This window comes from Heterocephalus glaber, unplaced genomic scaffold (genome assembly GCF_053883595.1).
Source record: "Heterocephalus glaber isolate CG9 unplaced genomic scaffold, H.glaber_assembly_v1.0 deba00000281, whole genome shotgun sequence".
Lineage (NCBI taxonomy): Eukaryota > Metazoa > Chordata > Mammalia > Rodentia > Bathyergidae > Heterocephalus > Heterocephalus glaber.
The window spans coordinates 4851134-4872036 of NW_028258139.1; the positions used below are offsets into that span (position 1 = coordinate 4851134).

Genomic DNA, 20903 nt, shown 5'->3' on the forward strand with positions numbered 1-20903 from the left:
GCAACAAGATGGAACAATCTGAAACTCAACCACCTGGACTCCCTGAAATGGCAAAGAAAGAAGATCTGGAAAAAAATAAAATAAGAAATAATTTCTCAGATAACAACAGAGGTGGTGTCTATAGCGAAAGACATGAGTAATAACTCCAGAGCAGACACAGATAAAAAAAATAGAGGAGCTTAGGAACATAATGGAATCCCAGCATAGGAAAGAAATAGAATCCATAAAACAGATTCAAAAAGATATCCAGAAGATTAAAAACTCCACTGAAAGTTTATGCAGCAGAATGAGCCAATGTGAGGACAAAATATCAGATATGGAAGACAGGATTGCAATTAATGACCAGGAAAAGAAAGATTTCTTAAAAAAAAGTAAGGGACCATGATAAACCAGTCCAGCAGCTGGTAGACGATGAAAAGAAGAATAACATAAGACTGATCTGAGTCAATGAAGAAACAGGAGAAAGTGCAAACAGCATTAAAAAAACTGTTCACAGAAGTAATTGCAGAAAACTTCCCAAGCAGGCAGAAAGATTTTCACATACAGATAAGTGAGGCATATAGGAATCCAACTAGCTATGATTAAAAATATTCTACATCTAGGCGTATAACAGTCAAGATTCTAGAAACCTGATCAAAGAACAAAATATTGCAAGCAGTTGGACAAAAGAAACAAATAACATACAAAAGCCCATCAGAATCACAGCAGACTTCTCAACACAAACCCTTAAGTCAAAAAGAACCTGGAATGATGTATTTCAAGCCCTAAAGGAAAACAACCTCCAACCCAGATTGATGTACCCTGCAAAATTATCTTTCAATATCAATAGAGAAATAATATACTTTCATGAGAAAGAACACCTGAGGAACTTCATGAATACCAAACCAGTGCTCCAATAATTTTTAAACAATATCCTAGGAAAGGACTATGAGGGTCACAGCCCCAGGAAGCTCAACAGAATGAATCCATCTGGCAAAACAAGAAATTAAATGTGTGTGGGGGCAATTAGAAATAATCAAAACAAGGATAAGTCAATACATATCAGATATAGCCATCAATGTTAATAGCATCAATTCAATAATCAAAAGAAACAGACTGGCAGAATGGGCCAAGAAGCAAGATCCAACAATATGCTGCATACGAGAAACACCCAATTCAAAACTAAACTCATAAACTGAAAGTTAAAAAGTGGAAAACAATGCTCCATGTGACAGGAACCCACCAAAAAGCAGGAGTAGCTATCCTATTTGCTGATAAAATGGATTTCAAAGTAACACTAATTAAGAGAAACAAAGAAGGCCACTGCACCCTTCTAAAGGGAACAATCCAACATGAAGAGTTGACAATCATAAATGTATATGCACCAAATACTAGTGCACCCAAGTATATAAAATGAATATTAACAGACGTGAGAAATCAAACAAGCACTAATACAACAGTAGTGCGGGACCTCAGTACCCCAATGTCACAAATAGATATATCAACTAGATAAAAATACACACAATATACTAAAACTCAACCAAACTCTTGAACAAAAGTACTTAACAGATGTTTACAGAGTCTTCCACCCCACAAAATCAGAATACACTTTCTTTTCAGCTGCACATGGGTCATTCTCCAAAATAGACCACAGACTCACTCATAGAACATATTTAAATAAATGCAAAGGAATTGAAGTTATCCCCTGTATATTATCAGACCATAGTGTGATGAAATTAGAGTTCAATTGCAAAAGAAACCACAAGAACTTCAAAAACACATGGAAATTGAGCAACAACCTTCTGAACATCCAATGGGTCACAGAGGAAATTAAAGAAAAATTTAGACAGTGCCTATAATTAAACAACAATCACAATACAACATATAAGAATTTATGGGACACAATGAAGCAGCCTTATGAAGGAAATTCACAGCAGTGAACACCCATATTAGGAAAACAGAGCAAGCTCAAATAAACATCCTAATCCTGAACCTTATGCTTCTACAAAAAGAAGAGTACGACAAATTCAAAGCTCACACAAGGAAATAAATTATAAAGATCAGAGCAGAAACCAATGCAACTGAGACAAAGAGAATGATACAAAAAAATCAATGAAGCAAAGAGTTGGTTCTTTGAAAGAATAAACAATATTGACAAACCTTTAGGCAACCTTTTCAAAAAAACAGAAACAAAAGGCCTAAATTCATGGAATTAGGAATAAAAAGGGTGAAAGTACAACAGATCCAGCAGAAATCCAGAGGATAATCAATACTTACTTTGAGAACCTATCCACCAATAAGATGGAAAACAAAGAAGAAATAGAAATACGAATATAGAAATATGAATATGACATTAGACATATGAATATGAAATAGACACATATGATTTACCATATTAAAATAGATACATATGAATTACCAAAGTTGAAGAAGAAGACCTAAAAATTTGAAAGAACACAATATCAATCAAGAAAATTGAAAATGTAGTTAAAACTTACCAACAATAACAACAACAACAACAACAAAGTGCAGGTCCTGATGGCTTCACTGCTGAATTCTACAAGACATTTAGAGAAGAACTATTGCCACTACACTTTAAACTCTTCAATGAATTTGAGAGAGAAGCAATACTCTCTAATTCATTCCTGGAAGCAAGCATCACATTGTTCTATAAGGCAGACACAGCTCCAATTGAAAATCCTCAATAAGATACTGGCAAACAAAATGTAGAAGATCATACAACCTGACTAAGTGGAATTCATCCCTCATATGCAGGGATGTTTAAACATATGTAAATCAATAAATGTAATACATTATATTAACAGAGTCAAGGACAAAAACCTATATAATCATTTCAATAAATGCAAAACAAGCATTCAATAAAATCCAATACCCTTTCATAATAAAAACTCTACAGAAAATTCGAATATATCAACTTTATTTTAACCTGATAAAAGCCATCTATGAAAAACCAAGATCCAACATCATACTAAATGCTCAAAAAGTGAATTCCTTCATACTACAATCAGGAACAAGACAAAGATATCCACTATCAACACTCCTGTTCAATATAGTTTTGGAAACATTAGCCACAGCAATTAGACAAGAGAAAGAAATAAAAGGAATAAAGATAGGAAATGAAGAAGTCAAATCGTCATTATCTGCAGACAGTATGTTACTCTATATACCCCAAGAACTCCAACAAAAGTCTTCTAGACTTAATAACCAAATTCAGTAGAGTAGCTCCATACAAGATCAAAACACAAAAATCAATGGCCTTTTTGTAAATGAACAAGAGACTCACTGAGAGAAACCAGAGAAATAATTCCTTTCACAATAGAATCCAAAAAAAAAAAAAAAAATGGAATACCTTGGAAGGAATCTAATGAAAGAAATAAAAGAATGCTACTTGGAAAACTAAAGCATTCTGAAAAAAGAAGATCAAAGAGGATATCAGAAAATGGAAAGCCATCACTTGCTTCAGGGTAGAAGGAACTTAACATAATAAAATTGGCCATACTTCCAAAACTGCTATATAGATTCAACACAATCCCAATTGATATTCCAACAACATATTTTACAGAACTTGGGAAAACAATCCAAAAATTCACTTGGAACCAGAAGAAATTTAGAATAACAAAAGCAATTCTAGGCAAGAAAGACAAGGTAGGGGGTATCACAATCCCCAACTTGAAACTATACTACAAAGCTACTGTGATAAATACAGCATGGTATGGGCAAAGAAACAGACTTGGGGATCAATGGAACATCTTAGAGGATGCAGAAACAACTCTAGACATACTCATCCACCTCATCTTTGACAAAGGAGCCAAAATCCCTCACTGGAGGAAAGATAGCCTCTTTAATAATGGTGCTGGAAAAACTTGGTTTCAACTTGCAAAAGATTAAAATTAGACCTATATCTCTCACCAGGCACTAAACTGTAATTGAAATGGATCAAAGATCTAAATATTAAGACAGAAACACTAAACTAGTCAGAAGAGAGGTTAAGTAGAACTCTTGAAGATATTGGCATAGGAGGACTTCATGAACAAAACCTCAGTTGCATGTGAACTAGAACAAACAATCAACAAGTGGGATCGCTCCTTATTAAAAGCCTTCTGCACAGCAAGAGAAACCACCAACAGAGTGAAGAGACAACCCACAACGTGGGAAAAATTTTTAACAGCTGTTTCTCAGACAAAGGTCTGTTATCTACAATATGTAAAGAACTTTAAAAGTCAGACCTCCCAAATTTAAAGACCTAATCCAAAAATGAGCATGTGAAATAAACAGACATTTCTCAGACAAAGAAATAGAAACAGCAAATAAACATAGGAAAAAATACTCAACATCGCTGGTCATTCAAGAGATTCAAATGAAAACAATGCTGAGATTCCACCTCACTCCAGAAAGAATGGCTGCTATCATGAAATCAACCAATAACAAATGCTGGCGGGGTTTTGGGGAGATCGGTGCCACCACTGTGGAAATCAGTATAGAGATGCCTCAAAAAACTAGGATTAAAAGTCCTATTTGACTCCTTTATTCTCCTTTTGGTTATCTTCTGAAAAGAATTAAAGAATCATACCACAGTGATATATGCTCACCCATGTTTATAGCAGCACAGTTTGTGATAGCTAAAAATTGGAAACAGCCCAAATGCCCATCAACTGTTGACTAGATAAAAAGATGTGGTTTTTTTTAATAAAATGAAGTATTACTCAGCCATAAAAATGAGAAACTAGAGATATTTATAGCTAAATGGATGCACATTGAGGCCATATCCTTGAGTGAAATAAATAGGACACACATGCATAAATACTGAACAGTTTCTCTGGTGTGAAAGTGTAAATGAGCATCAAAATATATAATAGATAATATGAAATAGGAAGAAAAGTTCCAAAGGGGAAAGGGAAGGGGAAAGTGAGTTGGAAGAGGTAGGAAATAGCAAAGAAGGGAAAGGAAAAATATGAAAAAAGGAAAAAAATGGAAACAAAGCCTGTAAATAGGGAGGCGTGGAGGGGTTGAAGGGAGGGCAAGGGAATGGGGACAAACATAAGAACCAAGATATATCATGTAAAGATAAGATACACATTCCCAGTGATGAATGTTACTTATCATATTGTATACTTAAAATCTATCAATAAACTTAATGAATAAAAAAAGAATCTTGATTATAGGGAAGAACAATTTGCACAATAAAAGGAAGCTCTCTTAGATTATCAACAGATTCATCAGCAAAAACATTTCAGACAAGAAGTTAGTGGGATGATACACTATAAATAGTGAAAGAAAACAAAGTTAGCCATTCAAGTGAACTATATCTAACAGAATTTTCAAACCAATGGAAGGAGAAATACAAACTTTCCTAAATAAACAAAAGCTATTATCACTACTAGATCAGCTTTACACAAACTTTTCAATTCCTGAAATTGAAATTCAAGGACACAGGCAACTGTATAAAATATATATAAAAAGTCAAACTTTTTGGCAGATTTAAATATATAGGCATATGCAGAATCCTGTAATACTGTAAATGAAGCTCTTATGGTTATCATAAAAAAAGACAAAAAAATAACAAATTCTGGTGAGAATGAGAAAAAAGGGGGATTTTATACAATTATACTCAGTATAGCCTTTGTTAAGGTTTCTTCAAAAACTTAACATAGAACTATCACATGACCCAGCAGTCTCTACTGGCTACACAACCAATGGGATGGAAATCAGCATGGCAAAAAGATATCATCACTTTCATGTTATTGCAACACTGTTGATGATAGTCAAGATATGGATTCAACCTAGGTGTGTATTCATGAATTAAAGAACTTAATGACCCTACGAAAGAATGAAATCCAACCATTGCAGCAACATGGAAGGGCTTGGAGGATTTCATGTAAAGAGAAAAAAGCCAGACAGACTAAGGAAAATATCACATAGTCTCACTCATATGTGGAATCTAAAAAGTTGATCTCATAGAAGTAGAAAGTAGGGTGGTCTTTACCAGAAGCTGGGAAGTGTACGAAGGAGGGCAGACAGAACAGAGTTGGTTAATGAGCACAAAACTACAATTAGGAGGATTAAGTTCCAGTGTTCTAGTTAACAGTAATTTATTGTATGTTTCAGAATTGCCAGAAGAGATTTTAATTTACCCAGCATAAAGAAATGATAAATATTGGATGTGACAGATATATTATTTTACTCTGATTTGATCACCGCACATGTATAAATGTGTCAAAGTAACACTCCATCCAATGAATATATGAAATTATTGTCAATTAAAAAATTGTTTTAAAAGAATCCAGTCATATGCTGAAATATAGATGAGTTTTGATGACATTATGCTAAGCATTTCCAAATAAAGTAGACAAATGGCAAATACTGCATTATTCCAATTTTGTGGGGTATCTAAAAATCATCAAACTCTTATAATTGAACCTAGACTGGTGTTTTTCAGGGCATAAAGGTGATGGAAATGAGAATCTCTTGTTTAAGGAGCACAGTTCCAGTTTTTCCAGATGAAAATTGTCAAGATCTATTGCACAACGCTGTGCACATTGGTTAGACTACTACAATGTGCACTGAAAAATGCTTACCAGGGCAAATTAGATGATACATGTTATTCACTACAATAAAAATGTGCTCACTTTGGAGATATATTTGGTAATTTATTAACAAGTTTATTATGCATCTGTTCTGTCATTCAGCAATTACACTCCTAGGTATTTATTACAGTGAAACTCAACTGCACAGCTGCCAAAAGCATTGTACAAGAACATTTAGAGCAACTTCATTAATAATAGCAAAATAAGAGAAAGAGATCTGACATTTTCAGTAGGAGAATGTATTAATAAACTTTAGTGTATTCACTCAATGGGACCTTGCACAGGACATCAATGAATAAATTACTGAAATACATAACAGGTGATTCTAATTATTCATAATGAAAAGAGAACATATAAAAAGTTAAATAAAACATGATTCTGTTTCATAAAGTTCTAGAAGAGACAAGGTAGTGTATGATGTTGAGAAATTAAGTCAGTGGCTTTTTCTGTGGCTGTCATTTTCTGGGAATAGTTACAGAGGAACTGTTATATTATTGAATGCAGTGTGGCTAAGCAAATGTTTGCCTTTTCAAAACTGATCCAACTGTGCGTTTGAAATCTTTGCATTTCAGTACATGTACATTATGCCTCAGTTAAAAATATATCCTTTATTTTTAGCAAAAGTAGTAAATAATATACTTTTTTTTTTCAGAAAAAAAGAACAAAGAAAAAACACTGGTGAAGAACTTTGAAAGTAACTCTAGTGCAAATTACTACATTTTCCAAGAGGGAAATACTAAATGCTTTCTTTAATATTCCTGCTTTTCTCCAGGACAACTTAAGTGTAAATTTTTGCTTAGCAGTCAATATCATTTTTTGGTTAGAGAAAATATATCCACCTAATTCTATGAATGAAATTTAATAAAGATAAATAATATAGGGATGATGTTTATTATGATGTTATTATTTTTAAATCAAATAATCAATTATACATTAGAAAAAGACTGTGACATGGTTAATATATTTTTAAAAAATACCACCTGGTTCCTTTCCATAGTGTCAGGAAAACACTTTGGGGCATAAAAATGTTTATATTTAGGCAGGAATTTTAACTTTCAAAGAAATGATGAGTTACCATCAGAAAGCAATTGTTTCGAGTCAGTATGATAATGGGACTTTGTAATGCTTACATGTACAGTCGTCATTCAGTGGGAGTTTGAGGAAAGCAGGTGCTCTTTTTAAAAATGACAGCGTTAAGGTCACTTCTTCTCCAGCATTTCGAAGAACCTGAACCTATAAATAGAAAGAATAAAAATAATAATTATTACTGCATTTATAATTTTTATATGATTGTAAAATTTTGAAATTATTAGTTGTCTTTTCCACCTCTTGTTTTCTTCGAGCGATGAGAAACACTTTATGAAAGATAAGGAAGTAAATTACACAATGTCGATGATATCACCATTGGTGCGCATTCTCACCATACTCTCTGTGGTCTTCTCTTCATACACAAAGTGTACCTTCCTCTCACATTTATCAAAATAGTCATAGTTTATGGTGTACATTAGGCAATGTGAGAGCTCCTGGAATTATGGTAAGATAAATGCAATGTTCAAGCTTCTGTATTTATTAACTTAATTAAATTAGTCTATGACATCTATGGTGTATATAAAAAGGACTCAGCTTTCTAGCATGGGAAAAGTGACCTTGAAGATATGGTACAAAGTGCTGACTCTAATTAAATAATATTGCAGTAATTTACTCAAACCTTTTGTAAAAATAGGCATTACTATCCTGCTCACCAGTAAATAATTTCCTTTCCCTAAATACCTGAAATAATGATGTAATGAACTATTAATAATTGTCAACACTTTCTTAAATTACAGAATAAGTAAGTCTAGTTCTATCAGTTGAAATAATGCCAAATTCTCCAAAAATCAAAGAAAGGGAAATGTAAGTAAAATAATATAAATTAAGTTTCTACATTTTATTTTATTATTAGTGTATGTTTGCAATGCACAATAAATAACATTCATTGTGGGGAATTGGTACATATACATATCACATCTTTATCCTTTTTTACTTTCCCTTTCCCAGTTCTCTTTCTCATCACTCCTTATTCCAATGTAAAATTTTAAATTAAAAAAAACTTTTAAATAAACAAGAAGCTCGCTATTTATTTGTGACAACATACCGAAAAATAAATATAAATGTGCCTAGAATTTCAAACTGTCATGTAAACTAAAGGGGGAATTAAGACTAACTAGTTAAAAAGTAATTTATAAGCATGGAGATATAATTTGTTATTAAATATATAGAAAATCCACTTCTTTCTGGGAAAATCCCACTGGGCCTGAAAAATCCTCTTCCTTACCTAGAAGAGTTGTGTGACCAGAAACACTGGCAAAAGTTTCTCATTCTAAGTGTCCAGGGGAGTTACTTTATCCTTCCTACGTAGGTAGAGAATGAAAGAGGGTAACCACTTTCCAATCTCTTCACAATTCTACTTTCTTCATAGTCAAGTATTGACTTTTCTCAACAAACTGATCTGGAAATATGCTCACTCACTACTAGACAAAGTTTGTCTTTACCTAGTTGATGGTACCAAGGTCTAATCTGGGAAAGCTCTCTCCATTTCCTATTATTACCAACAGAGAACAGTGAAATTCCCAGTAACACAGCATAATCCTACGGTCTAGAATCACACCAAACAGGGTTTAGAATACATGCTGTAAAAGGAATTGGCTAGTGTATTAAACGTTGTAAATTCCTACTTAAAAGAATATCTTATGTAAGACACTAACCTAGGATCTTAATAACATAATAAACAAAATGCAAGGATGGCATAACAATTACATGTCTATCAAGAAAATGGATACACATTGAGAACATACTTTTAAGTGAAATAAATTGAACACACATATGTAAATATCACATCATCTCTCTAGTGTGAGAAAATGAAAGTGAAAATAAAGACCAAAAAGAATACAGTGAAATATGAAGTTGTTTAAAATTATACAGAATGTGACATACTTTGAGAATACTTAAAATGTTTTAAGCATAATAAAAAAGACATAGTATTATTAGGAAATGAGCTGAGAGACTAGCAAATGAAAATATATCTTTTAGATCATGATGTACAGTGAATTTACCATTTTTATTTGCTAATAATTTTGTTATGAAATATTCTTTCATAAATTGCCTTTTATATTTTCTTTGTTAATATCTGTTTGTTTTATATTAAAATAAAAAATAAACATTTAAAAAAGAATATCAGAATTTGAAAGAGAAGAGATAATCAACTAAAACTGGATAAATCACATTTTGAAATTTTCTAACAAGGATTTTAAAGTAACCATAATAAAAAAATGTTTCAACAGTGAATTGGAAGTTCTATTGAAACAAATGAAAATTTACAAAAATCTAGTAAGGAAATAGCAAATTGTAACAAAGATCGAAATGTAAACTATAAAATTTAATATGACATCAATAAAATTTTCTGTATTAGCTCAATAATAAAGTAGAGAAAGGACAGAATTACTAAAAATAAGGCAAAACAATAGAATTCACCCAAACTGCACATTAGAGATCTTATAACCAAAGAAATAACACCTGATTCAAAAAGCTGAAGAAACTGCAAATAATGTAGCCAAAATCTATATCAACATACAACACTATTAAGTTCTGCAGCCTAAAGCACAGATTTCTTTTTTTTTTTTGGTACCGAGGATCAAACTTGGGTCCTTGCGTTTGCAAGGCAGGCGACAGAACCACTGAGCTAAATCCCCGGCCCCTGATTTCTTAATATTCTTGAAAGAAGTCAAAGATAAGGCACATATGTATACATTCTTAAAGTTTTTTTAAAAAAAAAAATCAAATTCAAGAATAAATTTAAAATATAACAGTTTGATCTAAATGGTGTTTAATCTAGGAATACAAGGCTTTTTTAGCATTAGAAAATGAATTGGTGTCATTAACATATAGAAAAATTAATGTTACTTCAGGATATTAAATGTTGCAAGAATAATTTTGGTAGGTACAAAAAAATCAATAAATCCTCATAGAAAAATGTGCAGAAATAGAAATCATTACCCTTCATATTATCAAAGTTATATACAAAGAAAAAAACGTTGTTAATGATACATTATTGAAATATATCTCTCTGAGGTCACAAAAGGGTGAAATATTCATTATCACCATTTTTCCTTGATATTTCCTCAGGTCTTAATGCAATGAAGTAACAAAATACTAGCATGCATAAAAATTAAAGATGTAATTATTGGGAGATTGCATGATTTGGAAGACAGAAAATTCTTAAAACCCTATAGGCTGCCTAACAAATGGGTAATGGAAAGCTTACAATTGAGAAAAATAAGAACTTTAAAAGATCATAAAATCTCATCCTACAGAGACTATTTTTAAAATTCAAATATCAATTGTAGGTGGGCATTTGTGTCTCTCATCACAATTTCAAAACTTTTATACATGTGTATTTCTAAATTAATACATGGTACAGCACTAATAATATGTGTGTTAAAAAATTTTCTTTCAGGTTTATTCCTATGATTTCCATATTTCATGACTCTGACACTCTAGTTGCAAAATCCCGTTCCATTTCATGAGTAATATAGAATAGATTCTAACCCTAACCCTAAAATATCAGAAATCTATGTCCGCAAATCTAATTTATTTTCATTCACACTTTATGATTCAAATTAAATACTGTGAATTTTAAACAGATACCATATTAACCCTGTTATTCTCTCAAAGTGTTTTAGGTTAAGCACCTTATCAAAGAGAATGAGGGTGATGAATGATAACAATCAATCAGAATGGGAAAGCAAAATTGTATTAGAGGATATTTATGGCTTTAATATTAAGTCCACTATAAATCTAACAACTCAGTTCGTGAACCGTATGCTCTTGTGTTCCAATCATTTGTTAAAAGGAAACCATCATAAGAAATCTTTCAGTTGTTCTTTCCTCTTTCTTTTCTGTCCTTGAAGGCCAGTCTGTCTTACATGAGAGCTTCAATGAGGAATTTCAGTACCTGCCTATGCTCAGTCAAGAGTGCCCATAACCATAACCATCATTTTGTTCTTATTTGATAAAAAGAGAGCACTGCTTCTTTGGGCATATTTTGAGCACAAACCAGGATAAACACACACACACACACACACACACCCCTTCAGAGAGAACAAGGCAGTGAGGTTCTTCGTTACCCTAAAATGATGTGGAGAGAATCAATTATGATTTAGATTTCAAGAGAAGAAAACAAGTATTAGTGCTCACAACAGTGGAGAAAACTGTCACTTGGAATTTTATCTTCACATTAGACTCAGTAAATTATTTCCTGAAAGTCCTGGAGCCTGGTCATAAATAATCTTAAATGTGAATTTGTGGTTGATTTTGAGACAAGTGACTTTACAGATGAATTCATTAGGCTAACCTGGAATTCGTAACTGCTTTTTCACTTATTTATCTTGGAATAATGAGTTTATGAGGACACTGAATGAAAACAATCTTTTCTATACATTGGCTTATGAATCATTGGGAAAAGTAGAACTTGACTTATCACATGTGTCATTGAATAACAGGGATGAAGCTAATTTAAAGGTTTTCATACTGGTGTAGGGTTGTCCCCTTGTGTAATCCATTTGGTATCTACTGCTACATGCAGTTTACAGAGGAGCACAGGGGCAGCTGAGTGTGGGAGGACAGTGTATGACCCATTCTTTCATGATTTAGTGCACGTGAACACATTCACACTGATGCACTGCACACAAGTTGCAGCATAAGTGGTAGGACCTTCTTCAGGAAGGAATGTCTGACCAAAGAAGGGTCTTTGATTTTCCCAAGAGTTGGTACAGTTAGTCACATTAGATAATAAATCAAGTAGAAAAGTAGAAATTATCCACATGGCAAATAGGGTATAGAACTGTATTTACAAAAATTGTCATAAATAACCATTGGATGTAGTGAGAGAATCAAATGTAAAGTGTCAACTGTAACATGGAACATAGAGGAAGCAGTTGAAGAGAATAAGAAATTTGGGATGATTGAGAAACATCAGCTCTCAACTTGAATTGCTGAGACCAGGGGATATGGAACAATGCTGGAAAAGCTGAGAACATGCCAAATTAGGAATTAGGATTTGCATTGTGTAGATATAACAGCTCAAAAATATCATGTGACAGGGCTGGGGATTTAGCTCAGTGGTGCTGCACCTGCCTCACAAGCACAACGTCCTGAGTTTGATCCCTGATACTGGAAAAAAAATTATATATATATAAAGTGATATTCTGATACATTCAATTATTTAATTATATTGCCTTCATTTTATTTGTAAAAATAATAGACGATAGAAAGTCTCTATTTAACAAAGTAGGAACATTTGCATATATATTTCTAGCCTAAATTTTATGTTGCTTTAAAGTGAAAATTAACAGTAAAGTGTTTATCTGGTTATCGGTGATGTAAAAACTATGAAAATGATAATATTTCAAAAATCTTAAAATATCTCCCAAAGTTTCAACCGAAAATAGTGTCTATATATGCAGCAACATTTGTATCTTGGTCTGTGTTGACTACAACTAATAATGAAGGTTCAGCTCTCAGCTCTAATAATCAGGATACAATGATATAACTCTAATAGGATTGAATTTCAGAATGGGAAAGGGTCATTTACTATAAGCAAGAATCAAATTTAAAACACTGGATCAAATTTCATTATAATATTTAAAATTATGACTAAAATAATTTGGTCATTTTCCAAGACCCTATTAAAACAAGATTCTATATAACCAAAGTATATGGAAAGTCACAGCCTAGTTGAGTTTAAATTTAACTTGAATGTGCTACTAGATAATTCACATGACTACAAAAATTATATTTTGGAATTCATTTTAATTATGACTTCCTCAATGATTCAAGCAAGATTTTAGGTTGTTTTCTACTATTATGAGGCCAGTTGATTAGTTTAAAATTTAGTTAGTAGGTTAAATTAAATTTTATAATTTATAAAAGTCCTACTTAATCCAAGATCAAAAACTGAAGAGTAAAACTGGTAGCATCTAATTCTTCATGAAGAGATGATGCCAGTAGAGAACTGCTGAAGTGTCTTCAATTAATTTTGTTGAAGTAAATGAAAAGGAAAAGTAAAAAAAAAATTGAGAAAAATAGTATGAAGAAAAGAAACAAATACCATTATGAATATGAACATACATGCTAATAATATACTATAAAACAGTATAAGTATTTAGAATCTAGTAAGTGACAAATGAAATTGCCTTATGGACAAGTGGGTTTTATTTCAAAATAGAAAATCTAAGCAAAGTTTAGGAAATTACTGTTAAGATAATTTCACGATACTCTAAGGGAACTAGGAAGACAAAGCACTTTGCTATGTTCCCCTACTCAGGGCTGTCCCCGAGCCTAGCATACTCATTACTTAAATATTTGCATGGATTTCATCATTACCTCCTTCTACTCTTTGATCAGAAATCTTATCATTGAGCCTAACTCTCACCAGCCTAAAGTAGCTCCTCATATACCTCTGTGTTTGCTTACCTGATCTACCTGTTAGTTCCCATGCACCTTACAACCTGCCCATTCTGTGCTTATATACACCTTTTCTCTGCTGTTTTCTGTCTCTGCCCCTTGAAAAAATGTGGTATACAATGGCAGCATGCTCTGCTTTGTTCATGGGTGATTTAAAAAGCTAAACATGGCACATGGCCTGCAGGATTATCGTTACATAGTTTTGAATGAGTCAGTTAAATAAAGAGTTTAAAACAAAATGAAACAGAAAAGAAACTGTCTTAGATGTTAAAACAATGCAACCATGTTGACATCCATTACCTTCATTATTTTTCAACAGTTCTTTTGTGAGTTTTGGCAAGTGCAGTAAAATAAGAAAACAAAATTACTTTTATAAATATTGAGAAAGTCATCCCTCTTTATTAAAAGTATAATTGAATACTCGAGAAAAAATATATTCCACTAAAATGGGAATTAAAATTTTAAAGGCAATTTGTTGAGGTAGCTTCATTAAACATTGCAAAAACTTTTCCCTCTGGTATCAGTAAACACCTGGGGAAATGTTAAAAATATGGAAAGTAAATCCTATTAAAATCCTTAGGAATTTGACGAATAGGCATAGATTTCTTTGTAGTAAGTTTTGAAGTCATATTAAAGAGTGAAAAACAAATGCAAACCTTGGCACAGATTTGCCACGTGCTTCCTAGAATTTTTTTTTATAAGGAAAAGTTAAGTCAATAAAAAAGCTAAAAAGCAAAACAAAAGGTAGCGAATAGGAAGTAGGGAGATCTTTTGCAAATGGGAAGGGGAAAATAAGCTGGAAGGGGGAGATAAAGGTGGGAAGAGAAAGTGACAGCAGTAAGGGCTGGGAGGAGCTAAACTATTAATATCTAAACATGCTATTAAGTCTTATAATCAAGTCAATATCATATTGCTATAGAGAGGCAAATCACAGAAACTCCAAAGGATCTTAATGTACTTGAACTGCGTGACAAAGTATTTTTAAATATAAATTTAGTTTAAAAATTGCCTATAAATGTTGCCAGAAAGTATGGATATTCATTCATAAAGAGGAAAATAAAACAGCACACATGCTAGCCTGACAATAAATCTTAGTGGATGAAAGCTTAAATGTAATACTACAGAAATAGTCTGGTAAAAAACTATACAAGATAAATCAAAGGTGAGAAGAATATGGTAAATTGAACTACAAATTCAGAACCTAGAAGAGAAATCATATCATAAAGCTGTACCTGTGAAGCTACACAGGTGAATGTATATGTTGCAAGTTTTGCTTGTTGAATTCCACTGAGTTACCGACTTCTTGCAAATTATGAGAAAAGAATGATTTTTTGTTTGTTTGTTTGGGCCTCAGTTTCCATAAGCAATTGTTACTAGTCCGCTATTATTTTAACTTGATATTGTGCTTTAGATGATCCACAAAGAAAAGTCCTATGGATCACAGATTGGTTAAACATAACAAACAGCAAAGAGGAATTCATGTTTATCATGTTACACTTGCACTGGACATAAACAAGAAAGAAAAATCAGCCTGATTCTTACATCACATTTTATGTGGATTAGGTTTTAAATAATAGAAACAAAACTATACCAAAATGTGGTAAGTGTGCTGCATGATAGCAAAGCTCTAGTCACCCTCTCTTCAACATTGCCACCATTTTTAATCAACTAAAACATACATCAAGGAGTTTTTCAATACTACACATCTTTAGAGAACAATGACACAATTTCAAAACTGATAAAATATTCAACATTTCATATTCATTTATTTTAATTATTTAATATAATAGTATTTTACCTACTGATGATGGTAGAACCACATTTTCTAACTAATGGTTCTTTTGATTTTTACTTTGCTTTTAAGAAAAGTCTTATATTCAACTTCATGTTTGATCTTTGACTTTTATTTAAGTGAATAACATCACAAAGTGTTAATTACCATGAACAATACGAATTTATGCTGTACTATGAATACTCAAATACAATAGAGGCTTAGCTTTATGAAATAAGAACAAACAAAATTACTGTCTTTTATTTTATTAATTAAAATTTTATAATATTAAAATACTAAGTGGCTTGCTCAAATATAACAGATAATACATGGCAGACTGACAAAAACTACATGTATAAATTACTTTTCTGTTCCTTCAACTCTCATAAAAATATTAAATTCGTGCTCCTATTTCACTATAACTGAGTCCTCACCATCAACCTCTCCACATCCCTCCCTGCTCTACTCTGCACAACCTCCAGTGACCCCATACCGCTCTCAAAGCTATAAGATCAGTTTTTTATATTCCACACATGAGGGAGATCACGTAGTAATTCTCTTTGTGTGCCTGGCTTGTTTCACTTAACAAAGGCTGGATAAAGACGCTCTGCTCTGATATGGCCCTCTTGGGTGACTATAGGTAGCAGATATATACTGTCCATGCCAAGTAGCAAGGGAAAAAAGATACGGAATGCTCTCACTGTGAAGAAATTATAAACACTGGAGGAGATAGGTATGTTTAACTTGATTTAAATATTACACAATGCATATATAACACTTACACTGAAACATCACATGGTACCCCACTAAAATCTGCAAATTAAAATATTTTGATGTATCAGTTAAAATTTTAAATGAAATTTATTAAAAAGTAAATGGGAAATCTTAATTTTGTAGAAAGTATATTTTATTATAATAGCAGTTTCAAGATGATCATCACTTCCATCAATATATTTGAACCCAGGGCTTTTGTATAGAGCTACATGCCAAGGATTTTATTGTATTTTTTTAAATTTTGAGATAGGATATCAATTAATCCCTAAGTTGCCCAGGCTGTATTCAAAGTGGAAGTACCCCTGTCTCAGTCTCCCAGAGCGTGGAGATGACACATGTGAGCCACCATGCGTGGCTCCGAATATTTCTTTATCTATGAAGTCCAGATCCACAACATCACCTCACTGTCCCACATCTGAGAAGGAGACAACAGAGTCTACACAGAGAAAACAAGATCAAATGGGTAACACCGTATATTAGTAAGATTGCATCTTTATAAATTACAAACCCAGGTATATTCTTTTGGGGGGTCAATGATTGTAGCATTTAAATCAATGTAACAAACCTATCAAGTGTCTAAACACCATGTGCAGTAACATAAAATGTGCAAAGTTAGAATCAGGACAATCCAACATTTTAATTCAAAGACAACCAAACTGGCAAAAAGGCAAATTCTCTTAATAAATTAAAATGAGGAGGAAATGATATAAGGAAAGTTTCTTTAAAAAAGCAAATAGTACTATACAAAGAACTCAGGTCCCAAATCTCATTAACATACAAGGTGTCAAAGTATTTTACCCAATCACTGTGCTGATAATATTGATATTATTGAAGCTTTGCAGAACATCTCATTGGTTAGTGCAAAAGAAGAAACAAAAACTCGTGGGATTCTGCCCTCTCATGATTAAGATTCTAGCCTTATTTCCAGCAATTTCTCCCGTGCACTCTCTGATCATACCTCAGAAACCTTCTATGAGTTCTTCAAATCAGCAAAGCTTCATTATATCAAATGTAACCAAACATTTACTGAGTGGCTAAAATATTTAAATTGGATCCTTTTGCAGGAATGCCTCTCCATATTTCTTCAAAATGGAGAGTATATTTATAAAATGCAAAGATAAATGGATTGCACAAATAAATGGGCACTTTATCTTCGGTTCAAACCTGGGGAGCAGGAAGAAAAGACACTTTAACAGGTGAAAAAGATTGTAATATATTTCTTACACTTATTTATGATATATTTGAGACAAAATACTGAGGTATAGAAGATCTTAATATCAAAGAAAATCGAAAGTATTTATTAAAGTTTTGTTCATACAAATGATAATATACAACACAACTACATTAAATAGAAATAACTTAGGCACATATTTACTCTAAATTCTTAGAAGTTACTATAGCTTTCTAAGTGCCTAGTTTGTAACTCAGGATATTTAAGTAGAATTCTTGAAGGAAATGAGAAATCAACACTTTGTACTTATTTTTATAAAGTTCTGTATAAGACTATCTCGAGCATAATGAATTGTCAAGATCTGAAAAATAAAGCTAAACACTATTACACCCACATTAGATTCACAGCTGCAGAATATGGTTGCTAAATATTTGTTTATGTGTATTATCAGAAAATGTTTGTACAACACAAAACTAAGAAGTAAATATTTTAAGACTGCTTACATTGCTTCCTGCCATTTCAGCCTATTGCGTGAATCATTTAAATGTGTTTTTCTGAATTGTAAATGTCAGCCCTGCGATGTGCATTGAGCTCAGGTTAAGTACTCTGATATCACAAACAGCACTGCTAGGCCCAGCTGAGTGGGTTGTGCTAGGATTGCTTGTAACTAGAGTCTCCAGGGGAAGCACAGCTGTACTGCCTTGGGAAACAACGGTTTCTTTAGGAGTCCAGTAATTTCTAACATTTAAAAATATCCATGTGTATCCTAAATATAATGTATTAAATGAACAGGGAGAAAACAGTTTGCTTTATATGGTGCTAAATACATGAAGAAGAAAATGTGTCCATCCTATCATCTAATGATCAAGTTTCAACCTTCTAGAAATCTGTCATGCACAAAAACTCAGATATATAACTCTAAAAACAACAGCTACCAAATGGCACAAGATGCATGGACTTTCTGAAATTTTTCAATACTTAATATGTATTTGGAAGTCATTTATGTTTCTCTCATCGGAAATTAAAAATATCTAAGTATGACCCTTAGCAATGTTGCAAAATCATCACCCACCTATTTATTATCTCAGATTTCTTTCAAGCCTACTTTTCTGCTTTTAAGCCTTTTTTCTTTTGCAACAGAATACCAAAGAACATTTCTATCACCTGGGACCTAAAGGAGAAAAACAAACAAAACCAAAACAAGATCCAACAAAACAAGAAACCCTTTAAGAACCCTAATACTTATACTTTGAGCTTCAGACTCAGATTTCATCCTTACTCCCTTTTCTTTCCAAACGAATTCAATTATCTCATTCCAAAGGACTCTCCAAAAATGAAACACTGATACAATGACATTATATTAAACATAGCTTGCTCCCCACATATAAGTCCTGTCATGTTTCATGATTGCAATTTATCAGAGGCCATCTGGAATCTATGAATGTTGTGTGAAGTCACAGCAATGGTGTAGCAACTGGGAATTTATGCTACATCTCTTTAAATTGACAGAAATGACTGCCAGTTTCATAAGTCTTGATGTTATTTACTTGAGTCATAAGATTGAGATGATTTACATTCTATTAGACATTTAAGAAAAATGAATGTTCATCGGGAGTGTGTGAACTCACAGACAATACTTTCAAATGAAAGAGCATAACAGGAAAGCACAGGTTGTAATTCTCACAATCATTGCCTTTGAAAAGCAGGTGAGAAGTAGGTGGGAACAGGGGAAGCTGGACTTTCTGCCCCAGGTGGAGTATTATAGAAGCAAGACCCACATGGCTTTGAAATCCCCTTATTCTCTCTCCAAATGCCTTAGTTATATTTGAAGTCTTGAGTGGGATAAAGGTTCTGGTTGCTAGTAATAAGGAAAGGGAGCTGCTTTCCCTTCCATATCTATTAATGCTTTGGTCTCCATGGCAACCTAGGTCAGCAGGGCCCCCAGACAGAGTTACTCTGCAAGTACAACTTGGTGAGAGGAAAGAGGAAGCCTGAGAAAGACATCTTGACAGTTTGATTGGGCAACAATTTGTCAGATCACTGGACTGGGAAATCACTACAACTCTGCTGACTCTGTTTCTATCTCAGCTTCATAAACTGGAGACTGAGTAAATATGTCCGGAACACATTGCATGCTGAGCTGAAAATCTAAGACCAGCAGTGCTTTCCCATGCTGCCAGAATTGACTGTCTCACTTCCATTACTTCACAAAAATCACAAAACTGATTAATACCAACAAATACTGTGTTTTAAAGGAAACTACTAAGAGCAATAAAGCATGCTTTCTCTGTGACATTACTTTGCAAAGAAATGTGAAAGGAATTCCTAGACGTTTTCCACACAAATCCTCAAATCTTTCCTCGATGTAAATTCGAGGTACATAAACTTATTCCAATTGTTCATGAGGAATAAATCTCAAATCAATGCTGTGCCTACTTCCCTGAAGACCAGAGTAATATGGAAACCAAAGTGCAGGCTCTTCAATATATAATCTCCACTTTTTAACATACGGGGAGAGTGAAGTTTTTGAATTTTATTGGTTATACTCATAGTTATTTGCTACCTACTAAGCATAAAACTTCACTTTCCTTGAATATAGAGAACAAATGTTATGATAGGAAATAGTGGAAGGATATTAAAACAAATAAATATTATATATCCATTACTAGAATCTGATTGTAAGTTCTCCTGTACATTGATCAGTACCTTCAAACTATTATCTGTTTTATGGGTGCCATCAAATTAAGCTATAGATTTTTTATGGCAAGATACAGATTGTCTAATGATTTTTATACACAAGAAAATGCTATGTGCACAGTGGATATTCAATACTTGCTTATCAAAAGCAATAGTACTTATAGTTTGCACTTCTTACGTAGTATTTACGCTACATCATATTAAAAAGATAACAGTTATCTCTTATTTTAACAGCCTGAAATTTTCCCAAATGAAGTATTTTATTTTGCTATATATAAGCTGCTTTCTTTTATGAAAGTAAAATAGTATTTTACCAAATCTTAAATAAATCAGAATGCAGTTTGGTCAGCAAAATGTAATTTTGTGTAGAATACAAAACTGTCTTTGATCAGACCTTCAGTATCAC

General features: G+C 32.8%; 1 protein-coding gene across 12 annotated transcripts in view; it reads right to left on the minus strand.

The window, feature by feature from the left end:
- The window catches only part of Sntg1 (syntrophin gamma 1), an 835631-nt gene that overhangs the window by 231418 nt on the left and 583310 nt on the right, over positions 1–20903 (minus strand). For all 12 annotated transcript variants that reach the window (XM_021248956.2, XM_087185779.1, XM_087185795.1 and 9 more), the window contains one exon: positions 7715–7817. In XM_021248956.2, the coding sequence (XP_021104615.1) occupies positions 7715–7817 (103 nt within the window). The remainder of the gene's footprint in view (positions 1–7714; positions 7818–20903) is intronic.